Source organism: Cydia fagiglandana, chromosome 11, assembly GCF_963556715.1.
Source record: "Cydia fagiglandana chromosome 11, ilCydFagi1.1, whole genome shotgun sequence".
Taxonomy (NCBI): domain Eukaryota; kingdom Metazoa; phylum Arthropoda; class Insecta; order Lepidoptera; family Tortricidae; genus Cydia; species Cydia fagiglandana.
The window spans coordinates 9,218,159-9,242,437 of NC_085942.1; the positions used below are offsets into that span (position 1 = coordinate 9,218,159).

Here is a 24,279-nt window from a genome sequence, read left to right on the forward strand (position 1 = left end):
AGTGAAAATTCAATGACATTGTAACAGTTTTTCGATCAGGTCACGTGTCCGTCTTACGAATCATACGGTCACGTGACCTGTCGCGAGTTTAACATTTTATCCCCATCACAAAAAGTGCACAGCGCCTGTAAAGAAGTTTTCACTTCAAAAATTTTGCAAACCTGCATACTTAAGGTGGTTCGCCTAGGTTACTCAAAACTTAACTCTCGCTAGATGGCACCACTTTTGCAAAATTTCAGATTTTATTTTTTTGTGAAATGGTCTTGGTATTTGTATACTTAAAAGTATGTTTCGCGCACTCTTTAAGTAAATATTGAACTATTAAAATAAACATTGAATACTTCATTGTGCAAAAACCACCTTTTTAATTCGACGGAGTGTTGCTGTCACGCTTTTTCCTACTATTACTCACACATGCAAACAGTGTTTCCGTCATCCTTGTAGTAGACAATTTCACACAACGTAACTATGTTGCAATAGCGTAACGGTATGTTCGTGGAAATACGTGCAAGAGGATTGGGGTTCAAGACTGGTGCGAGTAGGTAATTTCTTTTTGTTTCTCCTTTGTGTTATCTTACCTTTAAACGAGCAATTATTAGATATATAATTATTTATTTATATATTTGGATGGTATCAGAAACGGCTCTAACGATTTCGATGAAATTTGCTATAAGGGGTTTGATCTCTTAGCTAGGTCTATGAGAAAACGCGCATTTTTGAGTTTTTATGTTTTGTAAGCTTTGGTCGGTCTCCCAGATATTCAATCTCCGCTTGGCAACTAATCCCAGAATTGGCATGCGCACTAGTTTTTACGAAATCGACTGCCCTGACCTACCAACCCAGAGAGTAAACTTATTTGGATTAGTCCGGTTTCCTCACATTGTTTTCTTTCACCGAAAAATAGGTATCGGTGTATAAATAGGTAGGTATCAAATGCTATTTCGTACAAAAGTTCGAAAAATCATTGGTACGAGCCGGGGTTAGAACCCGCGACCTCCGAATTGCTTTCCGCTAGGCCAGCAGCGCTTCCCCCACATACTCAGTGTTATCAGGTTTTTTAAAAATCAAAAACGATTACTTATGAAAGCAGAAGAATATAAATGATCGTATTAGATTTATAATTGTTAAATATTTGCCGTAACTTATTTTTAAAATGTGTTTTTCAATTAAAAGACACGTCAAGATTCCATTATTTTTAACCACAGGAAATTTTATACACTTCTTTTTAGGGTTCCGTACCCAAAGGGTAAAACGGGACCCTATTACTAAGACTTCGCTGTCCGTCCGTCCGTCCGTCTGTCACCAGGCCGTATCTCACGAACCGTGATAGCGTAGCGTTCACAGATAACGTATTTCTGTTGCCGCTATAACAACAAATACTAAAAACAGAATAAAATAAAGATTTAAGTGGGGCTCCCATACAACAAACGTGATTTTTGACCAAAGTTAAGCAACGTCGGGCGGGGTCAGTACTTGGATGGGTGACCGTTTTCTTTTTGCATTTTTTCCGTTTTTTTTTTTTGCTTTATGGTACGGAACCCTTCGTGCGCGAGTCCGACTCGCACTTGCCCGTTTTTTTTTTGCTTTTTTTTGTTTTTTTTTTGCATTATGGCACGGAACGGAACCCTTCGTGCGCGAGTCCGACTCGCACTTGCCCGGTTTTTATTGCAGTGAGGATGTCCTGATTGTAAAAATCAGAGAGATTAGGTAGAGTATAATTTCTAATTATCTTTGTAAAAATAAAAGAATACGTGTAGCCCATACTTAATAATCGATTTATGATAATAAGAAAAATTAAATAAAAAAAAAAAACAATACGAAATTTAGGTGTAACAAAAATACAAAAAGTTATGTTCCAGCATACAATTACTGGGGATCGAACCGGGAATCTTCCGTTTGCAAGCAAAAAAGCGACTGCTTGCATAACACGCCATGATAGTTCTTAGCTAAGCTGACGAACTTCTCGCTTAGGTCAATTAACTACCTGTCAAATATCAGTGTCAATAAAATTGCACTAAACATGACGGCACTCCAAATTCGAGCCGTGGTCAGCCCGGCAACGTCGGAAATGGTATGGCAACGTCGCAAATGTATCTGTACACGACATTTGTGACACACACATACGTAAAATTGATGAAAAGTTAACTATGATTTTTGCATGATTTCTGTATGAAACATTGTTTTCCTGTTAATTTCGCGCAAACGAATATTCGAAAGAAGATAAATGCGGAAATATTTGTGTACTAATAGTGTGTAGTTACTTAATGAGCTTTGATTGAATTTTGTATGAAAAGCGAACCACCTTAAATAAGAATGTCTTGCCTACGCTAATAAAGGAGCGATTGTGGCCAGTTTTAGCTCACGATCCGTCCGGCGCCGTCGGAGCGCACAGGAAATCGTAAAAGCGCATCGAGAGCGTTATTGATGCGTCTTCCGGAAACGCGTTTTCCGGCGTGGCCACTTCCGCCTAATATCCTTCGCTTTATGAGCGCCGCGAGCCAAACTCCGCTATTTCGGGCCGCAATATCCTCATATCTAATCAAGGGATTTAAACTGTAAATAGTACAACCAAATTAAGGCCAAATTAATACATCAAAGGAGCTAATTATAGTTTTTCATTGGAAATGAAAACACGTTAATAGTTTTTGAACATCTGTTGCAAAGTAATCAATTTAGCTAAGACGCCTCCGAAAAGTTTCATTTATTGGGTAATTACAAAAAAATATCTGCTTTGAATGTCAATTTTACGCAGCTGATTCACTGTTGTGCTGATTCACAGTGATGATTGTATGACAATAAATAATACAACTCGATTAATGTTTTCTTAAATAAACATAGATTAAGATGTTTATATAAAAAAAATCGTTACCTAATAATTCCCTACTTTTTATGTTTAATTGCACCTATATTTTTATACCGATTACCCAGTATTTATTATATCTTAAAGTCAGAATGACCCTTGAAGAAATTACTTGTAGACATCTCAATACTAATTGCCGTTCGACATACAAGTTAAATGTCAATTCTAAACGCTATTACAACGCGCGCTAGCCAAGAATTCGTTGTGAAATGGCATGTTTGGTATTGTTTGTGGTGGAGGCGAGAAAAAATGAAAAAGCAAACAGTTGCGCATTCCATTCGGGTATGCACGTGGCGCATTCCGCCGGGGTCATGCGCCACGCGCAACAAGTGCAACGATCTACCGAGCCACGGAAACCTGAATTCTTTAACCCTCTAGCCAATGTCTAGTAAAGTAGTTACATTAAAAGTTGCCTAAATATCGGCTAGGACTAATCGATGTTTGTATTCATTAGTTTTAGTCAAAAACATGAGATATTTATGTGAAGTTACGTTGGTTTGTAAAGTATCGGTCCGGAAGTATAGCCAATATAAACACGTCAATGAGATACCTGAGTGTCCTAAAATTTGCTATAGGTAATCGAAGTGAATCTGACCAATTCTATATCATAAATGGGCAAGTTATGTGACTTAGTAGGTATTTCTCTCCCAAAATACCTTCAAGGAGCAGTTTTAGGTTTTTAGAAAAAGGACGAACGTTGGACAGTAGGTTTCGATGACGAATCTTCAGAAGGTTTTCTATGTACATTAAAGTAAAGATATATTGCAGGTAGCAAGGCAAGAGGCTGTGAGAAAACGGCATAACGAGTGGAAACTAGTAAAAAAGAAGACTTTCAGGTCATCATTACAGCCCCAAAATATTACAGGTCATTCTATCTTTCTGGAAGAGCGATCGGCATCGGTGAGGAATGAGAAGTTGTGACAAAATACAGAAAGTGTGTGGAATCGCAATAACTAATGGGAATTTGCGAGGAAGAGGATTTTAAGAGATAGGACGCCATTAAAAGCATTAAAGTCACGCAATGCCCCACGAAAGACTAATGAAAAGCATGTTTGGACAGCATTTCATTCTTCAAGAAGAGCGACACGCGCCCGCACGGGGTATGAAATCGCAATAGATACCTACAATTAACATTAACAAAAACTTTATAATCATCTAAGGTACAGGCGACTAATCAACGACTAATCAATGACAAGTTTAGATAGCATTTCTATACCATTTAGAAGAGCGATTCTACGTCGCGCGAGGCGCAAACTCGTAATAACGACAAAACTAGTGGAAATGATGATTTTTATTTAAGAAAACCTTTTTTAATCATGTTAGTCAGATATAAGCCAGTGAAAAGCTAATAAATAGCATATTTAGATAGTAATTCATCCTTCAGACAAATCAGCGAGAGAGAAAAACTGCAGCGCGGAGTACACTTGCGCTATATATGCGAGAAAACGCAAAACTAGTGGAAATTATGATTTTAATCTAAGAAAAAAATTTTTGTACTCGTGTAAGTCAGGTCCAGGCCAGTGAAAGGCTAATGAATAGCATGTTTAGATAGCATTCCATCCTTCAGGGAGAGCGGCGCGGGGCGGGAGCCTTGCAGGAATGCGGCCGGACGCCCGGCCTGCCCGTGCGCCGCGCCGCAAGCGAGAGAACAGCTATTTTTTTAAGGATAGTGCAAATATTATAATGGAAACTTGACGTTTAGTTCCGCTGGGACCAAACCAGAAAATAGTTATATAGGTTCGGTAATATAGACCGCAATTGACGGACTGATCAACCACAGCAAAGTTAAGCAGAGAGAACTTTAAATATTTGCGTATAATCAAAGATTAACAAACTTCATTAATATTACAGACGGTTTTGTGCAACCGGCCGTTATAGGGCTGTTAGAAAAGTAAATAACTATGTATGTGTTAAGTTTTACTGGCTGACTCTCCATGTCTCACTGCATGTGTCTTTCTCGATGTTGCTTCTATTTGAAATTGTCTGTTTTTTTTTTGAAGTTTTAACAAAAATTACAACACTGCAGGTACCCTAATTTAATTTTTCGCCAAACTGTGAAGTCTTTTGTTGGTGGCCAAGTTGGTATGTGAAAGAAAATACAAAAAATTTGACATTTGTAAATTAAATTCGTTGGAATGATAATAACTACGACGAATTGACGCCTCTTTATGTGGTGGTACTTTTTTTAATTTATCGCCCCGCCGGTGCAAGCATACTTAGTAGCAATTTTGTTTTATGGATACCTACAACGAAAATTAGCGAATATATAAAAATTTTACCTTCCAATAAAATTATTATTATGTTTCCTATCCACATCGGATATCTTCATTGAGAGAGTAACGCGATCGTTGACCAATGATGCCGCTAGCGTCTATGTAGTCGCTCCGCCCCACGCCGTGACGTAGTTCCGCTTCCACTTCCTGCGAACCGTTGCTCGCTTCCCGCCACTCGCCACCGCCATGTCATTGTTGAGGAGAAGTACCGTCGGCATAAAAGTAGCCTAGTAGCCTGCCAGGAAGGCATTACTCAGATATCCGATGTGGATAGGAAACATAATAATAATTTTATTGGAAGGTAAAATTTTTATATTATGTGTTCCGTACTCCACATCGGATATCTTCATTGAGACCTGTTTATTATCTCCTGGTGGCGAGTTAGCGCGGGCGCGCAAGCGATAGGGCTACACCTACTGTCATAGAACTCAGAGAACGAATAAATATGTATACACCATATTGCAACCCATGAAATCACAGTGACTCGTTATAATGTGAATTACAGGAAATTGAGAATTGAAATTGTAATCTCAGGTTCGAATCTGGCGTTAAACTGGTTTAAGAGAATTCTCATTCGAAATCGCATCCGATCCGCAGAATCTCGGCGAGTCATGTTCCCAATTAACATAAGCGAAAATATCGCTAAGTGAATAGCTTTCCAGCCAATTTAGTTATTAAGTACATCGTGGATCAAAAGCAATCGTAGGCGAGGCCGGCTTGGATGAGACTGTGGCTGAAAGAAATAAGCGAAGTGTCCCCTAACATTTTGTGTAATTCTCGCAAGGTGACGTACCCAGACTACCTACTTATACTGGGTCTATACTTTATTCCGGAGCTTCTAAGAGTCCAGTCGGTAAGACACGTTATCTGGTTTAGAGCCGAATTTCGGACACAAAATAATAGCGTTAAAGTTATCTTTGTAATTGCCCGGGCTACAGTGTAGTAGAGTAAGGTCATTGACCCTGCTGCCTGATGCTAACAGCAAAAGTGCGGCAGCTATTCTATCGTACTTCTTCTAACGTACCTAACGTTGTAGGGCTATTTAAATTAGGGCAAGTAGATGTCTCGCGTCCCAAGCTGGTGCTTTGGGAGGCGCTGGTCTCGCTATTAATGGCGTTGGAAGAAGGCATAGTGTCCGATAGTGGTTCATACACAGCACTTGTGAGAGGCTTATGAACGAGTATCGTTCTGAAAGCTAACATGGATAATAGAAATAGACGTCTGAGATAGCTCGCTACTTCACTGGATAGAGGTACCTGGCAGTTGATCTTATTTTTGATGCACCATAAAGACCGTTTCTACATTGTGGCCGTACATGCAGCCTAGACAAGGGGACGATCTAGGGGCTCCCGTTACTGTTTTCTATACAAACACAGTACCGGAATCGGGAATATCCGGTTCTTCCATATTAGTGAGACAGTGACAGTTGCGTTTCGTTCGCTACGTAGCGTTAGACCTTGGCATGTTATATGCATGCGCCAAGTCACGCCAGTAGCGGACGTCACTCCTGATCCCGCCAGCTCGGTGTTGGAGCGTCCTATCTGACAGGAGCTACGCCTCATTCTTAAGGTCGTTGACTCGTAAGGGAGGGCGGTCTGACGTTGTGTTCACTAGGACCGCCAGTAAATTGCAAGCTTACCACAGCTGCTTTAAGACTCCTTATCACGCCGTCGCAGTACACAGACTAGGCTGGGAGGTGGAGATATCCATGCCAAGTCTCACAGGCAGCTGTCAAAGGTCGTGGTAGCAGTTCAATGAGTCTGTTAAGAAATACCGTGGCACAGTGCGAGGGCTCTCGAAAGCGGAGGCCGGCCAACAAGGCGCCTGTCAGGTGAAGACAGTCTCGGCGGCTGCTGAGCGCAGCTGCCACTCGGGCGCGCAGTGACTTCTTGATAAACCGTTGCCCTCGGGGGTTGTACCGACCTGGCAAGTAGCAAGCAACCAGCGCGACCTGTAGACGATCTGCTGGCATCAGCAGTTTTTGCGACAGCCGTAGTAACGGAAGGGATGTAGTGTCGCCGTCGTTTTATGTATACTGTACCGGTGCGGTTGTATGTTTACACTTCTGTCGTCAGCGCTGCAGATGCGGCCCGTTAACGGTTACTCTTCGCTGAAAGGGCCTTACCTCGTACATTGTCTACCAATATTGGAGATTGTAACGGACTGCTTGCATAAGATGAGGAAGAAAGTGGTGCGAGGCTTTCGGCAGCTCCGTGTTGCTGGGGACTGCGAAGGCTTCACCTTCCTCCATGAACTAAAGTTTGCGAATTTGAGACTGAACAGAAGGCATTGAGTCTCATTTCTGCGAGAAACTCTGCAGCAAGGCAGGCCTGTATGTCGCGAAAAAGAAAACTTTCAATCGGTGTGTTGTGCCGCGTGTCCCACGTGATGTCTAGGAGCGTGATGGTCTAATTCGCTTTATCCGAAGAGACACCCTATATCGAGTTAGTATAGGGCATCGAGTTAGTAGCATGCTTTTAAGGAAATCGAACTGATGAAATCAAGTCTAAAATCGATTTTGGCGCTTTGCGTAACAAAACTGTTTCGATAAAGTCGAATACAGACAGATGGAAACTGCTGGAGTCCTCCTGGCCCCTTTCTCTTAGCACCGGAAACTCAAGCTTGTTCAGGCGCAGCGGGTTTATTTGTCCCATTTTGTTTATTATGGCTTTTCGCACGAGTTCGTCTTTGTAAGACGGAACTTAAGCTGGAGAGCGCGAGCAAGCAGAGATAATTATGTGAAGTCTGCAGACCTTTTCGATGCCTTTCACCTCGGTTTCGAGCGGTCGCACAGGGCCTTGTCGCTAGCTGTTCTCCGGTTGGACCACTCCATGGCCTCGAGAAGTCGTAGGAGCTTCGAAGCGACACAGCGAAGTCGATCAGCACCTTTATGAAGCCCGGGAACACGACGTATTTTCCTCTGAGTATCGACATATCTTACCGCTTTCAACTCCGGGCAGTCGAGCCGCGCTAGGACGGGGCTCTTTACGACCTTGTCTGCCGTCGCCGGAGGATTCTTTAACCGAAACCAAGAGCTTAGCGGTCTGTTCGTGCTGTACCATACCATACCTATACCTGCACCATAGCTATAGGCGCCTGCGTACCTCAATGGAACCATGTGGACAGGACAAAACTGATACTGTGGCGCCCAGCGAGCAAGGGACGACATCGTCGTAGTTGCAGCATCGGTGGACAGCATCGGCGTGATTGTGGCAACCGCCGCCGCTCGGGAGGCGCCGGTGCGTGAAGCTAGGGGCGCCATCGTGGCGGCCGGCTCGGGGGGGGGGGGGGCACCGGTGCCTGAGGCCGGGCGGCTCATGGCGGCCGCCACTGGTTCGGGAAGCGCTGGTGCGTGAGGCGAGGACCCATAGTGGCGGCCCGCTCTAGAGGCGTTGTCGCGTGAGGCGGGCGGCTCCATCGTGGCGGCCGCCGCCACGGGCTCGGGAGGCGCCGGTGCGTGCGGCGAGAGGCGCCATCGTGGCGGCCAGCTCGGGAGGCACCGGTGCATGAGGCGGTCGCCGTCTGGCTGGCTGGTCTGGGAGGCACTGCTGTGAGGCGAGAGGCGCCATCGTGGCGGCCAGCTCGAGAGGCGCCAATGCGCAGGTGGTGGTGCCATCGTGGCGGGCGGCATCATCGTGGCGGGCAGCGCCATTGTGGCAGCCGCCGCCGCCGCGTCGATGCGTAATGCGAGAGGCGCCATCGTGGCGGCCAGCTCGGGGGGCAGGCGGTGTCATCGAGCGGGCGGCGCCATCATGGCGGCCACCGTCGCCAGGCTCAGGTGCGAGAGGCGCCGTCGTGGCGGCCAGCTCGACAGGCGCCGGTGCGCGTGACGGACGTTACCGGCACGGGAGGCGCCGATGGCTAGGCTCGTAGTTGCACGCATCATCACGGCGACGCTGTTGCCCTCGGCGGTGCCATCGTGGTGGCCACCACCGGCGCGTAGGTCACCAGCGACGTCATGACGGCCGGCAACCAACGCGGCGATCGTCGCTGTACTCGTAGCATTTCCACTGCTTACACGTAACTTACCTTCCTTCCGCTCGAGCAGTCGGGACGCAGAAGCGGTCCGCCTTCACCTTGGCGCGATCCACCCGCGATGCGCCCGCAGCTGCAGGAGCGGGCGTGTGACGTCTCGCAGAGCCACGCGGATCTCTCGGAGTCCCGCTGGACTGGAAGCGTCCGCACCGCAACTGCAGCAATAGGAGCGGGCGTGTAACGTCTCGCGGAGTCCCGCGGACTGGAGGCGTCCGTACCGTGACTGCAGCAACAGGAGCGGGCGTGTGACGTTTCTCGGAGTCCCGCGGACTGGAGGCGTCCGCACCGCGACTGCAGCAACAGGAGCGGGCGTGTGACGCCTCTCGGAGTCCCGCGGACTGGAGGCGTCCGCACCGCGACTGCAGCAACAGGAGCGGGCGTGTGACGTCTCTCGGAGTCCCGCGGACTGGAGGCGTCCGCACCGCGACTGCAGCAACAGGAGCGGGCGTGTGACGTCTCTCGGAGTCCCGCGGACTGGATGCGTCCGCACCGCGACTGCAGCAACAGGAGCGGGCGTGTGACGTCTCTCCGAGTCCTGCGGACTGGAGGCGTCCACCGTGGCCCGCAGCGTCGCGGTGTCTCGGAGTCACCTTGGACGACAGCAGAAGACGCGGCGCGCGCGGGCGGGGGCGGGCGCCGGGCCCGCGCCCCCGCGCCGGGGGTCGGGGCGCCCCGGTCGCGCCGCAACTAACAACACGAGGTAATCCCAGGCTACTGCCTGAGAACCCTCCTTTAGTGACGAAGTAGCTTCTGAACGCCAATAAAATTAGAATATCTTAAACTGGCTCACCGGATGGTTCGAGACAATCCAAACCTCCTTATCAGCGAAGCGCGGCGCCCGAAAGCAGCGCGCGCAGGCCGTCCGCCGCCGCGCCGCCGCCGCCGCCGCAGGCACGATGACCGCACGTTCCCTCTCCGATGCGGAGCGACTTGTTACCACTTGTTAACAAAAACCACTGACGCACTTCCTACTTCGATCTCGAAAATGCGAGTTAACGGTAACGATTTTAGCAGCATGGAATGTGAAAATTAATTTAGCAAGAAAAAAGTGGGTAGAATCGAAAAGCTCCGTTCGATGACTTCGATCGCGAGACCGCCAAAAGACTAATAGTGGCGATCTCTGCCATATCTCACTATTTAATCGACCGAGCTTTGGATCGGAAATGTTAAAGCACCATGCTGCAAAAATATACGCAAAAAATATTTGCGGACCATCGGTCAAGACGGTCGACGAAACAATGACATGGCGGTGGCGAGTGGCGGGAAGCGAGCAACGGTTCGCAGGAAGTGGAAGCGGAACTACGTCACGGCGTGGGGCGGAGCGACTACATAGACGCTAGCGGCATCATTGGTCAACGATCGCGTTACTCTCTCAATGAAGATATCCGATGTGGAGTACGGAACACATAATAAATAAATGACACTTAGTATTGTTAAACCCGTTAGGAAACTAAAATTTACGATGTCCACAAAATGTGTTAACTTTCTTTTTTCTCGGCATTTTTATCTGTAGGTAATATTGTAAGCGATGATAGATTTTTTGCGATGTTTATTAACTTCCGATGGTGTTCAATTTTAATGTTTGACATGACATTTATTATTTATATATTACTCAAATAAAGTGACAAAGCATTACAGTAAAAACCAAGGCACTGTGAAACTACAAAACATGACACATTGCAATGTTTACTCCGATAAAAAATCGACAGGTGAAGGCTTTCAGTCATCACCGCCACATTTGCACTCATCTTTCAAATAGGTAGTGTATATACTTTATTACGGATAATCCTTGCTAATTGTAAGATCTTTAGGACAATAATAACGCCTTGTTATTATTTGTGCGTCTTAAAATATGAAATAGCAGCTTTTATTAGGCATATAATAATTTAATTTGGCTGGCCAATTTACGAAGTAAGTACCAAGGTACTTCGTAACTTCGTATACTAATACGTACATATTAGTTCAATTGAAACCCAAAACAAGCTACCTAGACCTAGAGCTGTACTGTAACCATAATTAACAGTTAAGTAGAGGTAGGTATCCGAAGATGATGACCCGGTGGAGAGAAATGGAGTAAAAAAGAATTAGCAATAATAAATTATATGAAAATTACTAATTAACATTAGTAAGATAGAGAATAGACTATTTTGTACATTTGTACGTTTATACTTAGCGCTTCTAAATGAATCTAAAGACAGTAATTAAATTGTCTGAAAGTAATAAAAGCTATAAACACCCATGTTACAAACGATGCGCCTATAAAAAACCCGAGGCATTATCAACACCAATCGTCGAACGCGAAACCTCCAACCGACCAAAAGGAAAAAAGATCGAAGCATCTAACGCTCGGTCGCATTCCCGGTGCCTCGTAAATTAGGGGCGCGCATCGGCGCCTCGAGGAGCGCTTGTTACGATATGTTTCGAACAAATCCCCGACGGTGTTAATCTGCATAATAACAGCTCGGCACAAAGCAGTCGCCGACTCCCATTACGCGCGGGCGCCACTCGCCCGCGAGATCTCCTGCGGGCTGCGGTCAAATGTCCAGCGATTGTCAGCAGCATTTCGCTGGCCCAATATCACATGGTTATATGCTTCACTTTTATCGAACTGAAATTTGAACATTGTCATAGTGACATTAAGTCGAATTTGAAGTATCTTGAAAATGTAACATATGACTTTGTAATATTGAGCCAGCGACAGCGTATTATGGACGTTATGGTCCTTGTCCGACATGACATGACAAACTCACATTTCTTACTATTACGTTGTGTTATAGGAAGTGCCGTTTGGAATATCAAGGCATACGCGATAAGTGTGACCGTCGCATAGACAAATAAAAAAAAAAACCAACGAAGAAATACTCTGCTGATCATTATCATTGTTTGTAATACTTATACATATATCATAATTAAGTGTAAATTTGGATCCGGAATGTTATGTTATAGTTGTCGGAAATGTTATTATATCAATATAAATATGATTATTTTTAGCTTGGACATAATGGCGATAAATGAACTGATTATTTAATAAGAACAAAATACAGTTATGTGTTATGTACAATATTTTCCTCATAATTTCTGTTAAGGCTACTTTTCCGCCTATGCCGTTAGAGTTGACGCATTGATTTAGTAATACAAACTCATTTTTTTTCAAGCCCTCCAAGTTTGCCATTTAAGTTGGCTATTTGCATATGAAAATTAGAGCACGATTAATAATTGAGTGGGAATAGGATATAAATGTATAAAAATAAACACCTTTCAAACTAAGTAGTACCTACTTATAAAATAAGTTCCGCTCGTGGTTAGGCGTGTCCCAGGGGCGCAGCGCGATATAACGCGTCTTCCCAGCGCCGACTAACTACCATGTTAAATCGACCGCCTTATCGCATACCATACAACCGCCCGCTACTTCTCATTCTGACAATCACATGTAACATTGTATAACATTGTACCTATTACATTCCATTCTTAATCGATGCGTTATGGAGAATGATCCGCGTTATGCGATAATTGTTGTGATTCAAATGCAGTTGGATAAGGCTTGGCGTCTTTAGTAGCTTCGGTCTTTGGATTGAAGTTTATTGCGATTTACGTAAGCTTTTAGGCATGCGACAAGCACGAGTTAGCATTACTAATGATGAGTTTATTACGCAAATTGATATTATTTATAGTACTGTAGGTACTTATTAGGTACCACACCGTAGTAAGCTGTCAATGATCTACAGAATACAGAATGTCAGAAAAATATCGGTTAAAGCGTTAAGACGGCCTATAGTTAACCAATTCAGCCAATGGATACGGTATCTAAGTGACCTAATGCTCGAATATTTGGATTAAGTCTTTCAAAAATGTTAATTTTTGCTCTGCCTTTATTTTTAAACCGTAGTAACCGTTGTATGGACTACTGGACGTTGTACTAGCGACCTGCCCCGGCTTCGCAAGGGTTAACAAATTATACACCTAAACCTTCCTCAAGAACCACTCTATTGACAGATGAAAACCGCATGAAAATCCGTTCTGTAGTTTTGAGTTTATCGCGAACAAACATACAAACACACAAACGGACAGATGCGGCGGGGGACTTTGTTTTATAAGGTGTAGTCATAATGAGTTTTATGGCAAACTTACAAGGAATGGATTATCATAACAATGAAAAATGCTAACTGTACGCGTTATCGTGCAGAGTATTAATCGTTTCAATGTAATTAATCCTAAAGTTACCTCGTCAGAGCCGCAATTATTCCTATATTAATAAAGGCGATGCATAACCGGCGGCAACAAATAATTGTTACTCAAGTATCTCCAAAGAAAACTGCAGAAGTTGCAGTGAAAGACAAATACACGTAGACTATTCTAAACCTTATATCATTGTAATAAGGAAAAGTATGTTTATATATTTATGAACACGACAAGGAAAGTACTACGTTCATTAATAAGGGTGTTTTTGGCTTGTGGTAACACCACACCGCTACCCGCTATTACCTGTGGCATCAAGAATGCCGATATAATATTTCGAGATCGTTTTTTGCGCTGCAAATATAATCGGGATCGGTTTTAGAATATCGGTTACTCGAAATCACAGGCAAGTTGCGATTCGTACACAAAAATGAGTTAAGAAAGTATTTTCAGGCAACTTGAATATGTGGCGGCGCGTCCATAAAAGCCGATTCCCACCGGCTTGCCTGTTTTTGGACGTTTGAGCATAGTTGTAAAGGAAATATGTATTAAGCCAAATTAGCCCCGGCTTGCCTATGGATATGTTTGAGACGCCGCCACTGATATATATACAACTAAAGACAACAGGTATTCTCCAATTGTGGAGGACTTTCGCAAGAGGATTTAAAGAACTAAGGAAGCCTCAGACTTCGCTTCTCTTGTGTAGTCATCAATGCCCACTGCATCCCTGACGGATGATTGTTGCAACGCTGTGTCAAGAGCGGCATGCGACAAGCACGAGTTAGCATTAATAATGATGAGTTTATTACGCAAATTGATATTATTTATAATACTGTAGGTACTTATTAGGTACCACACCGTAGTAAGCTGTCAATTATCTACAGAATGTCAGAAAAATATCGGTTAAAGCGTTAAGACGGCCAGTTAACCAATTCAGCCAATGGATACGGTACCTATCTAAATCACCTAATGCTCGAATATTTGGATTAAGTCTGTCAAAAATGTTAATATTTGCTCTGCCTTTATTTTTAAGCCGTAGTAACCGTTGTATGGATTTGGCCAATGCATTTCCGCCTATGGCTATACAAGCCTATCGCTGCACGGCACTTCTTGCCGCATAAGTCGCATGTGTGAATTTGTTGCGCCTCTGAATCCGAGACCAGGCTAAGTACCAGCCCGATGACGCCTGTGCCTTTTTTTAAACATAACCAATATAACCATTTAATGTTTGTAGTAACATATTAATCGTTTTAAAATTAAGATTCTTCGATGTACTTTTGAAATTACGTGAAACATTTGGTTTACTTTTTTATGTTCGCTGTGAAAATTAGTTGGGTTGTGTGTAAGTGAAATACATACATAATTTATTCGAATTTAGCGCGACGCCCACACTATTGTACCCACTTTCAGTCAGAATTAAATGGAGAGAACATAACTGAGAGCATAAAAAAACTGTACTTTAAAACTGTCAATGTACATTATAGTGAAGTGGCAATATTAGTGTATTGTGAACATGGCTGAGAGCCCACGCACAGACGCGACAATACGTCAAGGTTGGCTTCAATGACACGGCGGCGGCGAATTTTTCAGTGAAATAGTTTACCGGGCGGGTGACGGCAGCGTCTGGCGGGTCGACGACCTCGGCACGCTGTTCGGCGGCGAACCGATACTCATGTGCTTTGGTACCTTGCTGGCGATAATGGTTCGATTGGGGTGAATCAACTTTTTAGTGTCACTCGTTGCTATGACTACCGTTCGTTGTTCAGGGGAAGAATAACTCTTAAAAATTACGATTTTATGGCTACTTTAAATAATATTTAAGTAATTATTACCCTCTTCGGGTAGATTGCTTAACGGTATCCAGTGGTGGATTAACTTCTTTGTGTTTTTGTTTATAATTTTGCAAGGCACGTTTGGTAAATTAAACATGCATTTTTATGGTAATTATGAAATCCATCAAAACCCTGATACTTAAGTTCGAAATTCAGAATAATTTACATGTGAAGCTTTCTTTAAGAGTTATTTACGCTACAAGTGCGAAAAATTGGAAATTCGCAACGAGTGGCAAATTTCAAAACACGACCGAAGGGAGAGTTTTATATCGACACGAGTTGCGAATTACCTATTCGCACGTGTATTGTACAACGTTTAACAGTACATATGTGCTTATTATAGCACCTGGTGTCGTAATGTAGCACCAGATTTACTGTAAAGGTTTTTATTGAATTGGACCTTCGAAATGTATGAATAAACCTGGCAAAATCGACTGTCTGGCGAAAATGAGAACGGCAAGCCAACAACCAGTAGGCGTTACCGGCTTATGCCAAACATTCGAAGTTAAAAACAATCTGGGATAGATATTTTTAATTCACAAATGTCAATACATGAAATTTTACGTGTTCATTTTAGTTTATTTGGGCCGTTTCCCGATCTTTAGTACTTAGGTACTTTATTTTTTAACGACTTCAAAAACAGGAGGAGGTTCCTATACCGTCAGAACCTTCTAATTTTAGATTTTTAAAGTTTTACATTATTTCTACTCAAATCAGTGGCTCTTTCTATAGTTTAGAAAACAGTCCCGTAATTTCCATAAAGTACCAATACTTCCACATTATTACCTTTTCCCTATAAACTTGAATTAGGTGTTCGAAAAAAGTAATAATTAACTATTATAAAAAGTGGTGTGTTCTTTATTTTAGACCACCCATTTGCAAAAGTACTCAAAGTTTCGAGTTAGCTTACACTGTATTATTTAGAAATAGAGAATGAAATAACAGTAGAAACAAAGTCATACTGCTAGTTTGGGATGCAGATCGTTTGAGTTAATTTTTTCTACCCAATTTTAAAACAACTTTTTAAAAATATTTTACATACCACCTAAAGTAAAACAAAAATGCTTGAAAAACCTAAAAACTTCGTAAATTTCATCATGTAGGTATTATATAGCTGTATTGAAGTAATTGTCGTAGTGCTAGCGGACCCTATTCATCCACACAATGATTAATTTTGGATTAATAAATGATTTAAACATATAATCCACTTAAACGGAAATTAATTAACGTTGTTTTATTCTTTTAAAATTACCATTCAGAACTAAAATGTTCATAAACATATATGTACATAAAAAAATTAACTATCAAACCAAGTATCAAAACAATTTTTTTAAGTTTCTCTTATACTTTATTTAGTTCGCGCTATTTTTTATTTTCAAAAAGTATAGTACAATTTATATTTAACTTAGAATCGCCAAATGCTACGTTGATTTACGCGAAATGATGCGCTCATTTTAAATTTGAGTACCTTAGTTTAACTTAGATTAAGGCTTAATCGCGCCGATACTATTTTATTTATACACTAGTGTTGTAACCGTAATAAGGTGATAGTGCGGGCCCTATGCCGCTAGCTGCATCCCGCTCGCGCCCGCTACTTATCAATGAAATTCCTGCGCGCCGCTCCAACGGTGCCTCGCGTTCCTTCTGACGTAACAAAATGGCGGCACACATGTGCGACTGAGCATTCCTAAGCGCATCCCTCTAAACGTAATTTGACAAATCTTATGTCAATTGGTAACTAATCCGACTAATTAGTCGATAAGTAAGATTTAGATGAAGGTATAACAATGCATAAAGGAATTTTATATCTTTTTATTTTTTTTAGGTAAAAAAGAACTTTCTAACGACTGAAGCAGCTATTTCTTATGTGATAAAATATTACATTTAATATTTTTTGATCCGCAGTATTTACTAATAAATTACTTTATTACTTTACCTAGAAGAACTTATAAAATGTGATTTGAAGCGTCATCTATTGACTATAAGAAAGAATAATAAGCGCCTGCGCAGTATTAGAATGCAGAAATAAGAGAACTCACGGTAGATGGCAGCAGTAAACTATTACTGCTGCCATCTACCGTGAGTTCTCTAAACGTTACAAAAGCCTCCACTAGATGGCATGAACGTTAATGTAAAATTACCAGTTGGGTTTTATTTTCTGTCATTTAAAGATCATGGGAGAACACAAATTAAGTCTTACGTGCCTCACTTCAACGAGGTTTTTTTATAACGTAACCAAGTGGCGGCACATATTCTTAAGCAGATCCTTCTTAATTTATGTTTCAGAATGACTGTTTTTAGTCAAGTAAAAACCAATACACAATACGACTAATACATATACGATAAGAGTTGGTAAGCTAGAATTGAAAAAAAATCTATGCAATTCGATTACAGAAATCGATCTGAATTAAAAAAAAATGTGACTTGAGTCGCCATCTATTGACTATGGAGCGAAATATTTAGAATACGAACATTGCCGGTAGATGGCAGCACTTACTTATAAACGTGTCGTAAATTTGCAAGACTAACGCTAGATGGCATGATTCTTAATATAATAATCCCTCAGAAGACAGCGATGCCGAAGCACAGTATTTACAGTGAAACCTGGATAAGTGGGATCTCAAGGGACGAGCAAATTTGTCTCACTTAAAGAGGTTTACCACTTACCCAGGCTCCCAGTTAGCCAGGTACAAATAAATTTTTGTCTCATTTATAGAGGGTTCCATTTATAGAGGTGAGAATAGAGTATATTTCAGTTATAGAGGTGGTTAATAAGGTATTTAGTGATTATCTTTAAAAATAAATAAGGTAAAATAATCCTTGTCCCTAAATATCTTTTAAGTCTGTTTAAATCTTTGAATTTATTTTGAATGATTCTTCAAAGGATAGATATTTCAAAATTAAATTAAATTTGATACAGACTTCATTGCGTATTAGAAATTTAATAAATGAAAATTGATTTTTTCGTGTTACTTATCAAAATTTCAGCTTTCGTTTCGATAGTTTTAACTACTTACATAAATTAACTAAATCAAACTTGAAGTTATTTAGACACAATTAGGCAAATGCGGAATTTGTGGATAGACTAAGAGTTAGTAAGAATACGGAAATTGTTCAATGAAGTCCAAGTTAGAGAGGTCATAGATTGACGTTATCTCAGATACAGAGGTCAATTCCCTATAAAATTCTAAAAAACAATTAGGAAAATGTAATCTTATAAATATAGTCTCAGTAAAAGAGGTAAAATACACTCTCTGTCTCAATTATAGAGGTAATTGTGACTATAAAATCACAACAACGAATTCCAGTTATAGAGGTTCGTTTTTTCTCAGTAACAGAGGTAATTCAGTGCTAAAGTGTCGGGACCGCACCATGCGTCCCAGCTATAGAGGTTTCTCACTTATCCAGGTCCCACTTAACCAGGTTTCACTGTATTTGGCAAAACTTAATTTCAAAATAGGTAAGTGTGGAAATAACGAAATGCACGATAACATCCCAGTATCCACCATAGATAGACATAATCTTAAGTTGGGCATTGGCGGTCCGGAGCAACATGTTGGCGCGCAGGTTTACGAGGTGTACTACAGAAGTAAAAACCACGCTCTTTAGAGCTTTCTGTCAGTCATTCTATACCTGTAGCCTGTGGGTCAACTATACGCAGCGGACCATCAATGCCCTCCAAGTTCAATATAATAATGCGTTCAGGATGTTGTTGGGATTGCCGCGCTACTGTAGTGCGTCAGCCATGTTCGCAGAGGCGCGCACGGATGGTTTTCACGCCATTATGCGTAAACAGGTCGCCTCGATGGCACGCAGGGCGCGGGCCAGCTCCAATAGCATCCTCAACGCATTAGCAAACCGTTTAGACTGTCCACTCACTAAAGTGCTTATCGCCCTACATGTCAGGCCCCGGATTGCATAACTTAGTTTGTTTAGTTTAATTTAATATTCTATATTATTTTATTTTTATTTTCAAAATTTCAAAATTATTGATCTAGACATGGTTATATTATATTAATTGACATACATAATTTAAATTTACATTTGTTTTTATTATTTTTATTTTTATTTAATTTAATTTATTTTAATTACAATGTCTAAATGTGAATTTTGAATTTTTGAATTTTAATAATTTAAATTTAATTTTATTATGACTTAAGTGTTAATTTAATTTAAGGAATTGGTGATAATTAATTATTTATTTTTAGTTATTTTTGTAATTATTATGTATATGGACTGTTTGTCTGAAATAAACGTTACATTACATTACATTAAGTACTGTCCCAAAAGATTCAAAATCAAATGATGACATGACAGTTGTCGGATTGCAGAATTTCCGCGATGCTTTTTTGTGCGAGGGATGGATGAAAGTTCGATGTTTAAAGGCGTAAATACAACCATGCGTCGAACCATGCATGTTGTTGAAAAATTTGGTATATATCTACAATCTACAGCTGACTGTACAAGCTGTTGGCGTTTCCACTGCGATTGTCTCCCCAACCTCCAGCATAAAAGCGACCTTGGCGCATTAAGATAAAGCTCAAAATCCAACAAACCTGGCGACTTGGAAGGAGTTGGCGACGTCATCGCTGGCCGCCGCCGCGCCGAAGGACACGCCGACGGCGAGACCCTCAGGAATGTTGTGGACTGTAATGGCGACCACCAGCAACATGATGCGTTTCCACTGCGACTGTCTCCCTGACCTCCAGCGTATAAGCGACGTTGCACGCATTAAGATAAAGCTCAAAATCCAACAAACCTGGCGACATGGAAGGAGTTGGCGACGTCATCGCTGGCCGCCGCCGCGCCGAAGGACACGCCGACGGCGAGGCCTTCAGGAATGTTGTGCACGGTGATGGCGACCACCAGCAACATGATGCGTTTCCACTGCGACTGCCGCGCTTCCAGCGACCGCTGGAGGCTGTCGCGGCGGTCACCCTCGCCGTTCTCTGTGGGTTTCTGGAATGTACAATAGGTAGTTTTATGAACATGTAACAATCCTTTAGGTACCTATAAATATTCGATGTTAAAAAAAGGCCGGCTGCGGTTTTTAGGCTTCGCAAGCAATTTCAATATGCAACTTCCACTTCTCGATTTACTAACGATAACTCTTAGTTACATTCAAGTCAAGCCGATCAAGCGGTGTGTGCCGTGCCTAAGAATTAGACATACACATGCGTTCGAAGAACATAACGCCCCCCCCCCCCCCCCTTTCTATTGTCGGATGAAAATGCAAACCAATTTTATACTATGGAGTTAAAGTCCGTCTAAGCTAATTTAAAGCACCGACTTGAACAGAACAAAGTGAAGGAGTATCATTATAAATATATTTTTATAAATTTGACATTAATGATGACTTGCCATTGCCACACTTTTGTAAGTGCAAATGCCATGGAGCCCATGGAGAATTAGCTTGGTCCGACTTAGTAAGATACGTACGAGTGCACGTAGGAAAAATATAATACCCACATAAGTATAGCCTCGTGCCGTCCACCATACAAAATTATAGCCAAGGAAGTCAGAATCTTGTTGTATTTTCAATTAGGTATAATTTCATTTGTTCGGAAATATTACGAGACAAATTAAATGCTACCTACTTTGTTTTTAATTAAGGTTGACATTCCATTGAAACAAGTGTACATCCTATATTGTGCACGAGGATAGTAGGAAAATTTCATTTTTATTTTCATTTTATTACTGACTGACTACGTGACTACGCTATTACCCATTAACCCTTTACCAGGCTAAGGGATATATATTTCCCACATACGGCACTTCAAACATGTGTTCTATATTCAATGAGTAAAACTGACATTCGATTGTCATTTTTGAACTGTCAGACTATTACCACACTATTACACAGTAACCACACTATTACCCATGAAGGAGGTAGATGTATTACCGAGAGCGAGTGCTGCGAGTGGTGGTGCCGCCGGCGCTGCGCCGAGTGCTGGCTGTTGATGCAGTCCGCGAAGTCGCTCGGCTGGCCCGGGTCCAGCGCGACCACACTATTACCCATGAAGGAGGCAGATGTATTACCGAGAGCGAGTGCTGCGAGTGGTGGTGCCGCCGGCGCTGCGCCGAGTGCTGGCTGTTGATGCAGTCCGCGAAGTCGCTCGGCTGGCCCGGGTCCAGCGCGACCACACTATTACCCATGAAGGAGGCAGATGTATTACCGAGAGCGAGTGCTGCGAGTGGTGGTGCCGCCGGCGCTGCGCCGAGTGCTGGCTGTTGATGCAATCCGCGAAGTCGCTCGGCTGCCCCGGGTCCAGCGCGACCACAATATTACCCATGAAGGAGGCAGATGTATTACCGAGAGCGAGTGCTGCGAGTGGTGGTGCCGCCGGCGCTGCGCCGAGTGCTGGCTGTTGATGCAATCCGCGAAGTCGCTCGGCTGCACCGGGTCCAGCGCGACCACAATATTACCCATGAAGGAGGCAGATGTATTACCGAGAGCGAGTGCTGCGAGTGGTGGTGCCGCCGGCGCTGCGCCGAGTGCTGGCTGTTGATGCAGTCCGCGAAGCCGCTCGGCTGCCCCGGGTCCAGCGCGACCACACTACTACCCATGAAGGAGGCAGATGTATTACCAAGAGCGAGTGCTGCGAGTGGTGGTGCCGCCGGCGCTGCGCCGAGTGCTGGCTGTTGATGCAGTCCGCGAAGTCGCTCGGCTGCACCGGGTCCAGCGCGACCACAATATTACCCATGAAGGAGGCAGATGTATTACCGAGAGCGAGTGCTGCGAGTGGTGGTGCCGCCGGCGCTGCGCCGAGTGCTGGCTGTTGATGCAATCCGCGAAGTCGCTCGGCTGCCCCGGGTCCAGCGCGACCACAATATTACCCATGAAGGAGGCAGATGTATTACCGAGAGCGAGTGCTGCGAGTGGTGGTGCCGCCGGCGCTGCGCCGAGTGCTGGCTGTTGATGCAATCCGCGAAGTCGCTCGGCTGCACCGGGTCCAGCGCGACCACAATATTACCCATGAAGGAGGCAGATGTATTACCGAGAGCGAGTGCTGCGAGTGGTGGTGCCGCCGGCGCTGCGCCGAGTGCTGGCTGTTGATGCAGTCCGCGAAGCCGCTCGGCTGCCCCGGGTCCAGCGCGACCACACTACTACCCATGAAGGAGGCAGATGTATTACCAAGAGCGAGTGCTGCGAGTGGTGGTGCCGCCGGCGCTGCGCCGAGTGCTGGCTGTTGATGCAGTCCGCGAAGTCGCTCGGCTGCACCGGGTCCAGCGCGACCACAATATTACCCATGAAGGAGGCAGATGTATTACCGAGAGCGAGTGCTGCGAGTGGTGGTGCCGCCGGCGCTGCGCCGAGTGCTGGCTGTTGATGCAATCCGCGAAGTCGCTCGGCTGCACCGGGTCCAGCGCGACCACAATATTACCCATGAAGGAGGCAGATGTATTACCGAGAGCGAGTGCTGCGAGTGGTGGTGCCGCCGGCGCTGCGCCGAGTGCTGGCTGTTGATGCAGTCCGCGAAGCCGCTCGGCTGCCCCGGGTCCAGCGCGACCACACTACTACCCATGAAGGAGGCAGATGTATTACCAAGAGCGAGTGCTGCGAGTGGTGGTGCCGCCGGCGCTGCGCCGAGTGCTGGCTGTTGATGCAGTCCGCGAAGTCGCTCGGCTGCACCGGGTCCAGCGCGACCACAATATTACCCATGAAGGAGGCAGATGTATTACCGAGAGCGAGTGCTGCGAGTGGCGGTGCCGCCGGCGCTGCGCCGAGTGCTGGCTGTTGATGCAGTCCGCGAAGCCGCTCGGCTGCCCCGGGTCCAGCGCGACCACACTACTACCCATGAAGGAGGCAGATGTATTACCAAGAGCGAGTGCTGCGAGTGGTGGTGCCGCCGGCGCTGCGCCGAGTGCTGGCTGTTGATGCAGTCCGCGAAGTCGGTCGGCTGCCCCGGGTCCAGCGCGACCACACTACTACCCATGAAGGAGGCAGATAGATGTATTACCGAGAGCGAGTGCTGCGAGTGGTGGTGCCGCCGGCGCTGCGCCGAGTGCTGGCTGTTGATGCAGTCCGCGAAGCCGCTCGGCTGCCCCGGGTCCAGCGCGACCACACTACTACCCATGAAGGAGGCAGATGTATTACCAAGAGCGAGTGCTGCGAGTGGTGGTGCCGCCGGCGCTGCGCCGAGTGCTGGCTGTTGATGCAGTCCGCGAAGTCGGTCGGCTGCCCCGGGTCCAGCGCGACCACACTACTACCCATGAAGGAGGCAGATGTATTACCGAGAGCGAGTGCTGCGAGTGGTGGTGCCGCCGGCGCTGCGCCGAGTGCTGGCTGTTGATGCAGTCCGCGAAGTCGGTCGGCTGCCCCGGGTCCAGCGCGACCTCACTACTACACATGAAGGAGGCAGATGTATTACCGAGAGCGAGTGCTGCGAGTGGTGGTGGCGCCGGCGCTGCGCCGAGTGCTGGCTGTTGATGCAGTCCGCGAAGTCGGTCGGCTGCACCGGGTCCAGCGCGACCACACTACTATGCATGAAGGAGGCAGATGTATTACCGAGAGCGAGTGCTGCGAGTGGTGGTGCCGCCGGCGCTGCGCCGAGTGCTGGCTGTTGATGCAGTCCGCGAAGTCGGTCGGCTGCACCGGGTCTAGCGTGACCACGCTCGTTGGCACCGGCGGCCGGTTCAGCGCCGTCATCATTTCCAAGTCTTCTATTTTCTCTTTGCCCTCTTTAGTTTTTGTTATGGCTGGGGAATGCAATATAAAAATTTATGAATAGTCGGTTAGATAACATATACTGGTATTATAGAAAATTTACCTACTTAGTATTATACATATTTTTAGACCATTAATAACGTCGTTATCAGAGGACGGAATTGCTCATGGCAAAAATCAAACGTCAATAGAGTTGGAACATTGAATTTTATCGACTTTTTCAGCTATCGATAAGTTTAGTCACCTTTAACATTAACCTCTTTGATTAGCTAGTTTTTTAGGGTTCCGTACCCAAAGGGTAAAACGGGACCCTATTACTAAGACTTCGCTGTCCGTCCGTCCGTCTGTCCGTCTGTCTGTCACCAGGCTGTATCTCACGAACCGTGACAGTTGAAATTTTCACAGATGATGTACTTCTGTTGCCGCTATAACAAC

At 44.4% G+C, this 24,279-nt stretch overlaps 1 protein-coding gene across 1 annotated transcript in view; it reads right to left on the minus strand.

Annotated features, from left to right (window-relative positions):
- The window catches only part of LOC134668894 (zinc transporter ZIP11), a 71,347-nt gene that overhangs the window by 41,706 nt on the left and 5,362 nt on the right, over positions 1-24,279 (minus strand). Inside the window, exons 3-4 of the mRNA XM_063526391.1 lie at positions 23,686-23,876; positions 19,936-20,135 (exon numbers count right to left, since the gene is read on the minus strand). Of these exons, the coding sequence (XP_063382461.1) occupies positions 19,936-20,135; positions 23,686-23,876 (391 nt within the window). The remainder of the gene's footprint in view (positions 1-19,935; positions 20,136-23,685; positions 23,877-24,279) is intronic.